This window comes from Oncorhynchus clarkii, chromosome 26, assembly GCF_045791955.1.
Source record: "Oncorhynchus clarkii lewisi isolate Uvic-CL-2024 chromosome 26, UVic_Ocla_1.0, whole genome shotgun sequence".
Classification (NCBI taxonomy): domain Eukaryota; kingdom Metazoa; phylum Chordata; class Actinopteri; order Salmoniformes; family Salmonidae; genus Oncorhynchus; species Oncorhynchus clarkii.
The window spans coordinates 37,284,757-37,298,984 of record NC_092172.1 but is presented as its reverse complement, the minus strand read 5'-3'; the positions used below and the strand labels follow the sequence as shown (position 1 = coordinate 37,298,984).

The window sequence follows — 14,228 nt, the reverse complement described above, 5'->3', positions numbered from 1 at the left end:
TCTGCGTGCTACGTGTGGCTCGGTCTGTCTGCGTGCTACGTGTGGCTCGGTCTGTCTGCGTGCTACGTGTGGCTCGGTCTGTCTGCGTGCTACGTGTGGCTCGGTCTGTCTGCGTGCTACGTGTGGCTCGGTCTGTCTGCGTGCTACGTGTGGCTCGGTCTGTCTGCGTGCTACGTGTGGCTCGGTCTGTCTGCGTGCTACGTGTGGCTCGGTCTGTCTGCGTGCTACGTGTGGCTCGGTCTGTCTGCGTGCTACGTGTGGCTCGGTCTGTCTGCGTGCTACGTGTGGCTCGGTCTGTCTGCGTGCTACGGTGTGGCTCGGTCTGTCTGCGTGCTACGTGTTGCTTGTCCTATGTTGCTCTGCATGTGTTCACTGCTCATTGTTACAAATTATTTACCCCTTTTTCTCCCCAACTTCGTGATATTGGTAGTTAGTCTTGCGTCCTCCAAAACACGACCCGCCAAGTTGTACTGCTTCTTGACACAATGCTTGCTTAACCCGGTAGCCAGCCATACCAATGTTTTGGAGGAAACACTGTACACCTGGCGACCGTGTCAGCGTGCATTGTGTCCGGCCTGCCACAGGAGTTGCTAGTGCGACGCTGGGCCAAACCCTCCCCAAACCCAGGCGAAGCTGGGCCAAACCCTCCCCAAACCCAGGCGACGCTGGGCCAAACCCTCCCCAAACCCAGGCGACGCTGGGCCAAACCCTCCCCAAACCCAGGCGACGCTGGGCCAAACCCTCCCCAAACCCAGGCGACGCTGGGCCAAACCCTCCCCAAACCCAGGCGACGCTGGGCCAAACCCTCCCCTATCCCAGGCGACGCTGGGCCAATTGTGCGCCACCTCATGGGTCTTCGGGTCGCGGCCGGCTGCAACACAGCCTGGGATCGAACCAGGGTCTGTAGTGACGCAGCTAGCACTACGTTGGAGTGCCTCGGACCCCAGCGCCACTCGGTAGGCCCTCACTGGACATTGTTTGTCTGTGCTGTTATTGTAATAGTTTTTAATAACCCCCCAGGGACGGCTGTTGAAAATTATCCGGCTGGCTAAAACAGTCACTTTTACTGAAACGTTGATTTAATGTGCACTGTCCCTGTAAAAATAAACTCAAGTCAACAGAATAAACTATTATTTTTAGTTTATGGTTACCTGGCTGCAGTGAAGGGGACTGAGCGGCCATATTGCCTCTAATGAATACCATGTATAACTTCTCCATGGGAACGCGACGGGGCAACTGGCGCTTTGAGAGAGAGAAATTACCCCCAGAAGATAAATGTCAGAACTGCTGCTGCGATCATACCACAGACCTGGTAACTCTCCCTCCTTTCCTCCTCTCCTGAGATGTCACCTCCTTGGAACATAACGGCATCATTTAAACTACATTGAACATGCAGACACTTATTTTAATGCTGTTCGTTGCGTTAAAACTGGTTTCAGAATCCTTTAATTATTCTGTTTCTCACCCCTGCAGAACTGATAATTGTGGGTATTTATCTAAACAATACCACTGTGTGACTCTGGGTGAATGTCTGAATTATTTATGAGGGCAAATGCAGAGCAATTGTTGTCAGTGAGGTTTACCATTACGCAGGGATAAATGGCTGGAAGAAAGCCTTCCAACACCTTCCTTTCCCTTCTCATTAAAGCACTTTTGCAGGGAGAGGGACTTGGGAACGGGATGAGATTTGTCTCTGCCTTGCCTCTTGCCAGTGAATTCTTGTGGGCTGGTTTTGGCTGTGGGTTGTCGTGAACTAGCAGGAAGACATTTTGTACTGAATTTGACATTGATTAGTTTGTGTTCAGATCTGTTTTGTACTGTCTGTTTTAAGCTTTAGTTATGAATATAGAATGTATGAGTCAGTAATTGTGTTTTGTGTGAGTCGGTGATGGTTTTGAAATGTGACTTAGTGATTGATTTGAAGTGGAATTGCAGGTGAACAGAGGTCACAGCCTGAATCTAAATGAAAATACATGAGTTACTGTTCTAGGGCCCATACTGTTTTGCTTCCTGTCAAAGGCTGTTCAAGTCAACAAGAACGTACTGCCATAGTTGTAATTAAACAAACTAACTCCAACCCCTCTTCCTCTCTCCTCTCCAGGCACGGCGGCGAGGCCCTTCAGCCCCTTCTGGTTCTCAGTGGAGCCGTGGGACACACTGGCTGTGAGAGGTGCCCCAGCACTGCTCAACTGCTCAGCGCACAGCGGAGACCCTGCCTCGGAGCCCACTGCGCCCCAAGCCCGTGTGGAGTGGAAGAAGGATGGAACCTTCCTGAGCCTGGCGCCAGACGACGGGCGGCGGCGTGTCCTGCCTGACGGCTCGCTGCTCATCTCTAGCGTGGTGCACTCCAAGCACAACAAGCCCGACGAGGGCACGTACCAGTGTGTGGCCACCATCGACAGCCTGGGAACCATCGCCAGCCGCACCGCCCGCCTCACCGTGGCAGGTAGGACCCATACACAGAACACATATCATACTGGGTTCTATTTCATTCTCTGGGTAAGACTGAGGAGGGAGAGAGGGAGTTGAAAGGCAGTAATAAATGATGTATGTAATGAGTGAGGAAGAGGAAAGAGAAGAGGGACTGGTATACAGTGTAAATTAAAAGTGCACTAATTGATCCAGGCTGACCACATTACCTGTCCTAAGAACACAGCACTGAGAAAAGGCCTCTGTTGTGAAACTCTGTTGTCCAACTGTGGTATTGGTGCTTATTTTCAGTATATTTTCAATATGTGTTGCTGCACTGTCTCAAACATGAGGGGGGGTCTGGTTGTGATGTCGCTGTGGGCTCTGCAAGCTGCAGGGCTGTACAATGTGACCTTGTTTCATTTGGGTGAGAGAGCCGAGCAGAGCAGCAGGGATTGTTAGGTGTTTGAGCTGGGTCTTGCCCCGAAATTCAATTTGCAGGCGGAGGAGCGCAGGAATGCAATTATGTTCTCCCTCAGCCCTGTTATGTTGGAGAGGGGGGTGTGGACGACTGGAGAGGGCCTTCATCTTCGACTCCGCCAGAGTAGCCTTCTCAGGTGTGGGTGTGAAGTCACTCTCACGGTGATCTCTGACTGCATGTGTTATCATAACCTTTGGAGCTAATGAGCTCGCCTTCGTTGAGGAGAGCGGACGACCGTTGGACGGCAGAAAAACGGCTCTACTACAGCAGTGTTTTCCAACCAGGGCTGCCTGGCCTATCTACAGGGGCTACCTGTCCAATCCTCAGGGGGTACTAGGACCCCTGGGGTTACCTGGCCTATCTACAGGGGGTACTAGGACCCCTGGGGGTACCTGGCCTATCCACAGTGTGTCTAGGACCCTCTTGGGGTACCTGGCCTATCTACAGGGGGTACTAGGACACCTGGGGTTACCTGGCCTATCCACAGTGTTTTTAGGACCCCCTTGGGGTACCTAGCCTATCCACAGGGGGTACTAGGACACCTGGGGGTACCTGTCCTTTCCACAGGGGGTACTAGGGCGCTTGGGGTGTACCTGGCCTATCCACAGGGGCTACTAGGACCCCTGGGGGTGCCTAGCCTCAGGGGCTTCATGGACCCCTGGGGGTGCCTGGCCTATCCACGGGGGCTACTATGACCCCTGGGGGTGCCTGGCCTATCCACAGGGGCTACTATGACCCCTGGGGGTGCCTGGCCTATCCACGGGGGCTACTATGACCCCTGGGGGTGCCTGGCCTATCCACGGGGGCTACTATGACCCCTGGGGGTGCCTGGCCTATCCACAGGGGGTACTAGGACCCCTGGGGGTGCCTGGCCTATCCACAGGGGGTACTAGGACCCCTGGGGGTGCCTGGCCTATCCACAGGGGCTACTATGACCCCTGGGGGTGCCTGGCCTATCCACAGGGGGTACTCTAGGCAGAGCAGAATTCAGTTGGTGCTACAGTAACCGAAAAGATTGAACCACTGTACTACATTACCCATCATTCCATGCAGAACATTTCCTGTTTTATCACAGTGAAGACTGTTCTACCTAGTGTCTGTTTTACCTAGTGTTTTACCTAGTGTCTGTTTTACCTAGTGTCTGTTTTACCTAGTGTACAGACTAGCATGATATGTCATTGTCTTTAGGCCTTTCAATGTTAACACTGTGATGCGATGGGACACTGAATAAACGATGGCGTCAGATGACTTGACATTGTTTGCAGCCTGCGGGAGGTGTGTGTCCACAGCTATCCCCTACTCCACTCGATCACATGGACTGACCAGGCACTATCATCATGGGAAATCTCCTGACCTATCAGGTCACACTGCCGCATCAAAATAATCAACCACAAGAGAGCGTGCGTGTCTGCGTGTCTGCGTGTGTGTGTGTGTGTGTGGCTTCATGGTATCTGGTGGAGTCTGACTCTGTACAGCCATCCATCAATCTGTGTCAGTGTGGTCAGTGCATGTTTTATGTAGACAGCAGCACTCTGAGGGAAAGGGTCTAGGAACAGGTCCTGCTATAAAACGATACAACCACAGAGTCAATGAGATTCACCCGGGTCAACTGTTATGGGATTTAAATCCATTTTACAGAGGCATAGAGCTGGGCTACATCTCCTACTTGTTCTTAGAGGCATAGAGCTGGGCTACATCTCCTACTTGTCCTTACAGAGGCATAGAGCTGGGCTACATCTCCTACTTGTCCTTACAGAGGCATAGAGCTGGGCTACATCTCCTACTTGTCCCACATACAGTGCCCGCTGTAATTATTAGGACAGATGAGGCATTTTGGACTCTATACTCCAAAACTTTAATTTGAGAGTTTTTCCATCCATGTCAGGTGAACTGTTTAGAAATGACACTTTCTAACATTTTGTACACAGTCCCCACATTTATAGGGAGTCAAAGTATTGGGACACATTCACTTATGTGTATTAAAGTAGTAAAAATGTTGTATTTGGCCCCATATTCATATAATGTAATGACTACATCAGGCTTGTGACTCTACACATCTGTTGGATCATTTGCTGGTTTTGGTTGTTTCAGATTATTTGGTGTCCAGTAGAAATGAATGGTAAATAATGCATTGTTATTTTTTTATTGTAAATAAACATGTTTCTACACTCTTCTACATGAATGTGGATACTACCATGATTACGGATAATCCTGAATGAATCGTGAATAGTGATGAGTGAGAAAGATGGACGCACAAATATACCCCCAGGACATGCTACCCTCTCACCATTACAATAACAGGGAGGTTAGCATTTTATATCATACCCCCAAGACATGCTACCCTCTCACCATTACAATAACAGGGAGGTTAGCATTTTATATCATACCCCCCAAGACATGCTACCCTCTCACCATTACAATAACAGGGGAGGTTAGCATTTTATATCATATCCCCAAGACATGCTACCCTCTCACCATTACAATAACAGGGGAGGTTAGCATTTTATATCATATCCCCAAGACATGCTACCCTCTCACCATTACAATAACAGGGGAGGTTAGTATTTTTGTGGGGTATGATATTTGTGCGTCTAACGTTCTCACTCATCATTATTATCTGTAATCGTGGTAGCATCCACATTTTTGGCTTGAATACAGACACACATCCTGCCCACGTCGCCCAATGATCAGTCTCCAGCTGGCTGTCAGGTTGGCAATAGAAAGGTTAATTGCGACGTGGCGGGAGCAAGCCATTACAGTGGAGAACGGCCTGGAAATGGGGCCGTGGGTGCGACCTCTGAGATGTAATGGCGATAGCGGGCGCGGCACGCTGACAAATGCAGGGAGTAATATCAGTGATTGATGGGAGGAAGGCATGTCATTCCCCTGATCCCTCTCTAGAGAAGTCTTTGCTTCAATACCCCACCCCCCTCCTGTCTGTCTGTCCTCTCTCATCTCTCCCACTCTAGTTTAGGGCTGGGCGATATGGCCAAAATATATCACTGTATTAAAAAAAAAAAAAAAAGACTGACTTTTGTTTTTGAATAATAAAAGTTGTACATTTGCTTTGAGTAGTGAGCGACACTAGGGTTGGCAAGTGATTTCAATGAGTCTTTGTCCATTCTGATTGTTTTATATTGTTCAATTCAACCCAAACTCATTTTCAGTATTATCATACGTTTCCTGCACTCATTTGACACAACTTCTACACTGCCATGTAGGGCTGCACGATATGGGCAGACAAGGCATTAATTTTAACCAAATATTGCATTTGCGATTTGACTTGTAATTTAGAGCTAAACACTTGGGTGAACTGTTGGAATCATGGAAATGGAATGATTATTCTAATTCTATAGTTAAAATAAAATAGTGGGCACTTTAACTAGTGTGGTTTGACATGAAAATGAAAAATGCCAGGGAGGAGTTATTGTCACAGGGTAGGAACCAAAGTGTTGATAAGTGTTCACTAGAGAGCTACATTGAATGTTTTCTCTTAGCTGCTTCATGTAGCTAACGTATTCCTCTTTTATTTAGAAGATACTGTTGCACAAACAACATGCTGATTTACGTCTACGCCATCACTGGTATTATCAGGCTGTATAGAAAATTAAGTTTGTTCTGACTCAGTACATGTATTATCTAGCTAGCATTAATAAATGCCCAACTTTAGGCCCAACTTTCTAAGAAAAGACAAACTAGCTGTTTGCAGATGTAAGAAACACAAACTAATAGTGTCATTACAGAACGCTAGTGGATTAATATTAAGAACAGCGTATCACTTTTAACAAAGCAAAGTTAAAAAACTAAACCAATCTGTGCATCAATACTGGTATATCGTAAAATATGGTATTATACGGTATATCACCCAGCCCTACTCTAGTTTCACTCCCTCACCATTCTGTCTCACTCTACCCTTCACACCATTCTGTCTCACTCTACCCCTCACACCATTCTGTCTCACTCTACCCCTCACACCATTCTGTCTCTATCCTTCACACCATTCTGTGTCTCATGCTACCCCTCACACCATTCTGTTTCTCTACCCCTCACCATTCTTTCACTCTATCCATCACACCATTCTAGTTTTCATCATTCCCATCCCTCTCCACCATCCTTCTTTTTTCTCATTCCCCCTATTTAAAAAATATATATTTTTAAAATTGAACCTTTATTTAACTAGGCAAGTCAGTTAAGAACAAATTCTTATTTACATTGATGGCCGGTACAGTAGGTTAACTGCCTTGTTCAGGGGCAGAACAACATATGTTTTACCTTGTCAGCTTGGGGATTCGATCCAGCAACCTTTCGGTTACTGGCCCAACGCTCTAACCACTAGGCGGCCTGCCGCCCCTGTTCTCCCCTCTATTTCTGTTTCTTCGTGTGTGTGTGTGTGTGTGTGTGTGTGTGTGTGTGTGTGTGGATAGAAGTCATAGCCACACACAGATGGGGGTGGATTATAGCGTCCCTTGGCTAGGCAGCGTCATGTATTCAGCCTACAAGAGAGGGAGGGGGGGGGGGGTGTAGGGAGAGGAGGGGGGGGGGGTGTAGGGAGAGGAGGGGGGGGGGTGTAGGGAGAGGAGAGGGGGTGTAGGGAGAGGAGGGGGGGGGGTGTAGGGAGAGGGGGGGGGGGGTGTAGGGAGAGGGGGGGGGGGGGGGTGTAGGGAGAGGAGGGGGGGGGGTGTAGGGAGAGGAGAGGGGGTGTAGGGAGAGGAGGGGGGGGGTGTAGGGAGAGGGGGGGGTGTGGGGAGAGGAGGGGGGGGGGTGTAGGGAAAGGGGGGGGGGTGTAGGGAGAGGGGGGGGGGTGTAGGGAGAGGAGGGGGGGGGGTGTAGGGAGAGGAGGGGGGGGGTGTAGGGAGAGGAGGGGGGGGGTGTAGGGAGAGGAGAGGGGGTGTAGGGAGAGGAGGAGGGGGGTGTAGGGAGAGGAGGGGGGGGGGGTGTAGGGAGAGGGGGGGGGGTGTAGGGAGAGGAGAGGGGGTGTAGGGAGAGGGGGGGGGTGTAGGGAGAGGAGAGGGGGTGTAGGGAGAGGAGGGGGGGGGGGTGTAGGGAGAGGAGGGGGGGGGTGTAGGGAGAGTGAGAAGGGGACAGGAGGAGGAGAGGGAGGGGAGAGGCAATAAGGCGGGGTGCGAGACTCCAGTAATGAGAATCCCTTCTCGCCCTGCCTAGTCTGCTCCCACACATCCTCCCTGCTCTCCGCCACAACGCCAGACTCTCTTTGAACTCATCCCCTTGAGACGGCTTTAGGTGAGCCGCTCAGCCGCACCCCACCACAGAACAATGGGGGCACCTCGATCTCTGTCCCGGCCCACCTTCCCTCTCTTGTCGATTTATTTTTATTTTTTATACCCCTTCTTGGTCGTCCCAGAAAATGGGATGATCACTCTTAGTTACTGTCACTCCTCGACCATGAGATTACAAAGGGACAGTCAGAGACACTTGTCAGTGTTGTTCAACATCCTCCCTGCCTTAGAGATGGTTACCACCCCCTACAGGAGTAGAAGCTGTAAGGTATAAAAACACGACTGTGTCATTTCTGTGATATTTATTACACATTTAGTGAGCTCGCAGATTTTAATCGATTTTGGAAAAAATGTAAGGATTTAGGGGGGTCTTGTGCAGGTTCTTTGACTCGTGAGATTCTTGAATATTTTTTTTCTGTATTTCTTTGAATCCCTTGTCTGTCCCTGGGAGGTGGCACTTCCAAAATGGTGGCCAACCGAGGTAATACTTGTATTGCTGGAAGCTTCTTTAGTGTTCAACTAGGACAGGCAATTATACACACACATACACCTCCCTCTACTCTCATACCAGTGACCTACCATCTCAGAGGGGTCTGAGCTATTCCCTGAGCTGTCTACATCCCTCCCTCTCAATCAATCAGCTTTTCCTCTCTCTCTCCCTCTCTCTCTCTCCCTCTCTCTCTCTCCCTCTCTCTCTCCCTCCCTCTCTCTCACTCCCTCTCTCTCCCACTCCCTCTCTCTCCCTCCCTCTCTCTCTCTCCCTCCCTCTCTCTCTCTCTCTCTCTCTCTCTATACCTCTCTCTCTACCTCTACCTCCCTCTCTCTCTCTACCTCTACCTCCATCTCTCTCTCTACCTCTACCTTCTCACTCACTCAATTTGGGAGCAACACATCGTAGCTGCCTCACACAGCCCCATTTCACAGTTCCACAGAGACTGTCCCCAAGTCATCAAACACAACACAATAAACAAACAGTGGTGAATCCTCCCAATCACTACTGCAGCCCCCAGTGAAACGCACCAGCCGTGTCCTCTATTCAGTTTTCCTCTAGTTGTAATCAAGTCACTAAGGATTCAGAATATGAACCACCACAGAAATCCCACACTCCTCCTTAAAGATGCTCTATGCAGAAATCACTCCATTTCCTGGTTGCTAAAATTGTAGTAGTTTGGCTAATTTCAGTTTGTTAATAAACAAGCATTCATTGTGTAGTCATTGTACCATCTACACCGCTGTGAAGTATATTTTCCAGAACCAAATATTGTATTTTCAGCTGTTTGAAACTGGTGAACAAAACCCAATGTAAAAGATGCAAAAACCAAACTTCAGAACGGGAAGCATAGAAATAGCACACACAGAACACATCTACCACTTCTTAGTCTTGCTTTCAACGGGAATGAAAGATCTATAACTCACATTTCTATGTGAATTTGGTCATATCGCCCGAAAAGTTCTACATTGTAGCTTTAATGATGCTGCCGCTGATTGGTTGGATTGATGTCGAGGCCGTCGTCATGACAAATGGCTCCGACCTGGAAACCAGTTCAGGGTCACATCAACCTTATATTACACCAATTCTCCTCTGTCACCGACGAGCTAGTGTACCAGAGTTAGATATGAATTTAGAGCAGGACCGGCGGTGGAGCAGGACCGGCGGTGGAGCAGGACCGGCGGTGGAGCAGGACCGGCGGTGGAGCGAGAGACATGGAGACAGACGGACAGGGAAGAAGGAAGCGATGGGAGGAAGTTTCAGGACTGGATTTATTCAGTATGGACATGACAGCCTCCATTTTCTTTCCATCCACTGACTGATTGGGTCCACTGGCCCCGTGGAGTGGCTGACTGAGTTACCGCTGTATCTCTGCTGTCCAGACACCAGGCACAATTACACTGCCTGTGTGTGTGCCTGCCTGTGTGTGTGCCTGCCTGTGTGTGTGCCTGCCTGTGTGTGTGCCTGCCTGTGTGTGTGCCTGCCTGTGTGTGTGCCTGCCTGTGTGTGTGCCTGCCTGTGTGTGTGCCTGCCTGTGTGTGTGCCTGCCTGCCTGTGTGTGTGCCTGCCTGCCTGTGTGTGCCTGCCTGCCTGCCTGCCTGTGTGCCTGCCTGCCTGCCTGTGTGTGCCTGCCTGCCTGCCTGTGTGTGCCTGCCTGCCTGCCTGCCTGCCTGTGTGTGCCTGCCTGCCTGTGTGTGCCTGCCTGCCTGTGTGTGCCTGCCTGCCTGCCTGCCTGCCTGCCTGCCTGCCTGTGTGCCTGCCTGCCTGCCTGTGCCTGTGCCTGCCTGCATGTGTTTGCCTGCCTGCCTGTATGTGCCTGCCTGCCTGTGTAGGCGGGCTGCTTGTCTGCGTTGGTGCAGGCGTGCTGCTTGTCTGCGTTGGTGCAGGCGTGCTGCTTGTCTGCGTTGGTGCAGGCGTGCTGCTTGTCTGCGTTGGTGCAGGCGTGCTGCTTGTCTGCGTTGGTGCAGGCGTGCTGCTTGTCTGTGTTGGTGCAGGCGTGCTGCTTGTCTGCGTTGGTGCAGGCGTGCTGCTTGTCTGTGTTGGTGCAGGCGTGCTGCTTGTCTGTGTTGGTGCAGGCGTGCTCTGCATTTTGGTTCACCTGCTCAGACTTAATTTGAATCTGCACACATTATGTATTCTGAAAAACAACGCTGAATGTCTGCTATCACCACTCTGTAACACTAAGGTAAAACATGGGCGTTTCAACACTGCTAATGTATTCATGCTAATTCAATGCATGTTGTGTCATGAGAGATGCATGTGACCCATTCATTTAACATAGAGCTCCACAGTCTTGTATGTGGATGTAGGTGGTAAGTGACATCTTAAAACAACACCTGTTCTGTATTTACGTGCTGGACTGTCTGTTATTGTCACTGTTAAAATCATGGATGTGGTCAAAGGGCAAGTTGCCACAGCAACCTAACTGACAGCATTATGTCTGCTGAACCTGCACTGGGGACTTAGTGGACAACCCTGAACCTGCACTGGGGACTTAGGGGACAACCCTGAACCTGCACTGGGGACTTAGGGGGCAACCCTGAACCTGCACTGGGGACTTAGGGGGCAACCCTGAACCTGCACTGGGGACTTAGGGGACAACCCTGAACCTGCACTGGGGACTTAGTGGGCAACCCTGAACCTGCACTGGGGACTTAGGGGGCAACCCTGAACCTGCACTGGGGTCTTAGGGGGCAACCCTGAACCTGCACTGGGGACTTAGTGGGCAACCCTGAACCTGCACTGGGGACTTAGGGGACAACCCTGAACCTGCACTGGGGACTTAGGGGACAACCCTGAACCTGCACTGGGGACTTAGGGGACAACCCTGAAACAAACTGCTGGTTACAACAAGTGTGCCTATCAAACACTGGTGATCCTTCACTACCAATGTTATTGTACTGAAATGTTAGATGGACTTTATACAGCTTTAGATGCAGATAGCAAATAGGCCTGTCCAGTTTGTCAACTTGAAAACGGCCTACACAAGATTATCAGGCAACACTGATGAGTCCATAAGCGTTTTGAAGATGGTGTCATGACGCGCAATTGAAATATTCTCATTGGTTTGAGAACACTTGTCTCTCCATTGTTACATGAAAATAACCCAAATTGACTGAACCCCTGTGTGTCTCATCGTTAAACCAACCCACATAATTCGGGAGCCATTTTGATTTGTGATAGTTCTACACATGAGGCAATTTTTCAATTTCAAAGTAATGAAACCTATAATTGACTGTCGGCAGATGAAGATAACCTCTCTCTCTGCAGCCGAGGAGAAGCCAGAGACTGTTTGGACTGCGATTGCGCATAATGATTTGCTATAACTCCCCTGACTCCTCTGTGTGTTTCCTCTCCCATTCGATGTTCAGTGAGCTAAGTAATGCATTCATTCCCACTGTATGAGAGGCAGCAGCACATCAATGAAGACGTGTGTCTGACTCAAGGCCATTGGAAACACTGAAGCATTTTTTTCTCCCCTTACCCCTCCTCACTTTGACTGTTGACATGAAGGTGGGATGTTGATTATCCCGATTTCCGTGCCGACTGTTGACATGTTAATCGACACAGTTGGAGTGACAGTTCAGCGTTAAGGACAGTTTTAAGCTCTGCCTTTGTTGACGATGGATATCTTCTTTGTTATTCATCACCATTCAGTTAAGTCAGTGGTGCCTGGCTTTGTTAATGACAGGACAATGCAAGGAACCACACTATATTCTGTTCCCAAGAATCACTATTTGTATTTTGTGGCCCTTGTGTTTGAATGACTCCTGATTGGCTTTGAGTTTCAACAACTTTTGACTGGTATGTCTAAGACTGTCCAACCCGACGGAGTCACCAAGTCTCTTTTCCCTCCCAGGAAATCTACCAAACCCCATCTGTTTTTTTGAACACATTAAGATTGTTGGCCACGATGAGTCTAATGATTTATTCCTTAATGTCTGCAGGAGACCAACGTGCGCATGACGCACACACCGCATGCTCTTCTTTAAGTGTTTCCCGCCCCTCATCCGTTGTGTTCGACAAACCGTCTCCCAGGGTCCCTTTGAAGCTCCCGTCACTATGCCAGCTGACGCTACGTGCCGAACTTCCAAAAGAGGATTTTCAAAGTGACAAGCAGAAAAATGCATTACTCACCCAGCACAGCTCCAGTAGACCGTGATTAAACCACGTTGAGCTTGGAGCTATTTTGGTAGTCAGATTAGGTAGTTGAACAGGGATGTTAAGGAAGGACCCCACATTCAGTGCATTCGGAAAGTATTCAGGCCCCTTGACTTTTTCCACATTTTGTTAAGTTAGTCTTGTTCTAAAATTGAGTAGTTTTCTCCCTCATCAATTTACACACAATAACCCATAATGACACTGTTTCTTTAGTAAAAAACAAAAGGAAATATCAAATGATCAAACTTATCAGACCATTTACTCAGTACTTTGTTGAAGTATTTTCGGCAGCGATTACAGCCTCGAGTCTTATTGGGTATGACTCTACAAGCTTGGCACACCTGTATTTGGAGAGAGTCTCCCATTCTTCTCTGCAGATTCTATCAAGCTCTGTCAGATTGGATGGGGTGCGTCGCTGCACAGCTTTTTTCAGGTCTCTCCATAGATGTTCAATCAGGTTCAAGTCCAGGTTCTGGCTGGGCCACTCAAGGACATTGAGACTTGTCCCGAAGCCACTCCTGCATTGTCTTGGCTGTGTGCTTAGGGTTGTTGTCCAGTTGGAAGGTGAACCTTTGCCCCAGTCTGAGGTCCTGAGCGCTCTGGAGCAGGTTTTCATCAAGGATCTCTGTACTTTGCGTCGTTCATCTTTCCCTCAATTCTGACAAGTCTCCCTGCGGCTGAAAAACATCCCCACAGCATAATGCTGCCACCACCATGCTTCACCGCAAGGATAGTGCCAGGTTTCCTCCAGATGTGATGCTTGGCATTCAGGCCAAAGAGTTCCATCTTGCTTTCATCAGACCAGAGAATCTTGTTTCCCATGGTCTGTCCTTTAGGTGCCTTTTGACAAACTCCTAGCGGGCTGTCATGCCTTTTTATTGAGTGGCTTGTGTCTGGCCACTACCATAAAGGCATGATTGGTGGAGTGCTGCAGAGATGGTTGTCCTTCTGGAAGGTTCTCCCATCTCCACAGAGGACCCCCCTCTCTAATGGGGATACCTAGGAGGTTACGGCTGTATCTACCCCTCCATCCCCTCTCTAATGGGGATACCTAGGAGGTTATGGCTGTATCTACCCCTCCACCCCCTCTCTAATGGGGATACCTAGGAGGTTATGGCTGTATCTACCCCTCCACCCCCTCTCTAATGGGGATACCTAGGAGGTTACGGCTGTATCTACCCCTCCACCCCCTCTCTAATGGGGATACCTAGGAGGTTACGGCTGTATCTACCCCTCCATCCCCTCTCTAATGGGGATACCTAGGAGGTTACGGCTGTATCTACCCCTCCATCCCCTCTCTAATGGGGATACCTAGGAGGTTATGGCTCTAATGGGGATACCTAGGAGGTTACGGCTGTATCTACCCCTCCACCCCCTCCCTGTGCCCCTTTGATCTCCCTGCGGTCAACACACTCGCACGTGAGGCTGGGTTTTCATATCAAAACTTGCC

The 14,228-nt window shown here is 49.6% G+C and overlaps 1 protein-coding gene across 16 annotated transcripts in view; it reads left to right on the top strand.

The window, feature by feature from the left end:
• Window positions 1–14,228, top strand: part of LOC139384372 (neogenin 1a) — a 215,625-nt gene that overhangs the window by 70,663 nt on the left and 130,734 nt on the right. For all 16 annotated transcript variants that reach the window (XM_071129098.1, XM_071129106.1, XM_071129103.1 and 13 more), the window contains exon 2: window positions 2,102–2,446. In XM_071129098.1, the coding sequence (XP_070985199.1) occupies window positions 2,102–2,446 (345 nt within the window). The remainder of the gene's footprint in view (window positions 1–2,101; window positions 2,447–14,228) is intronic.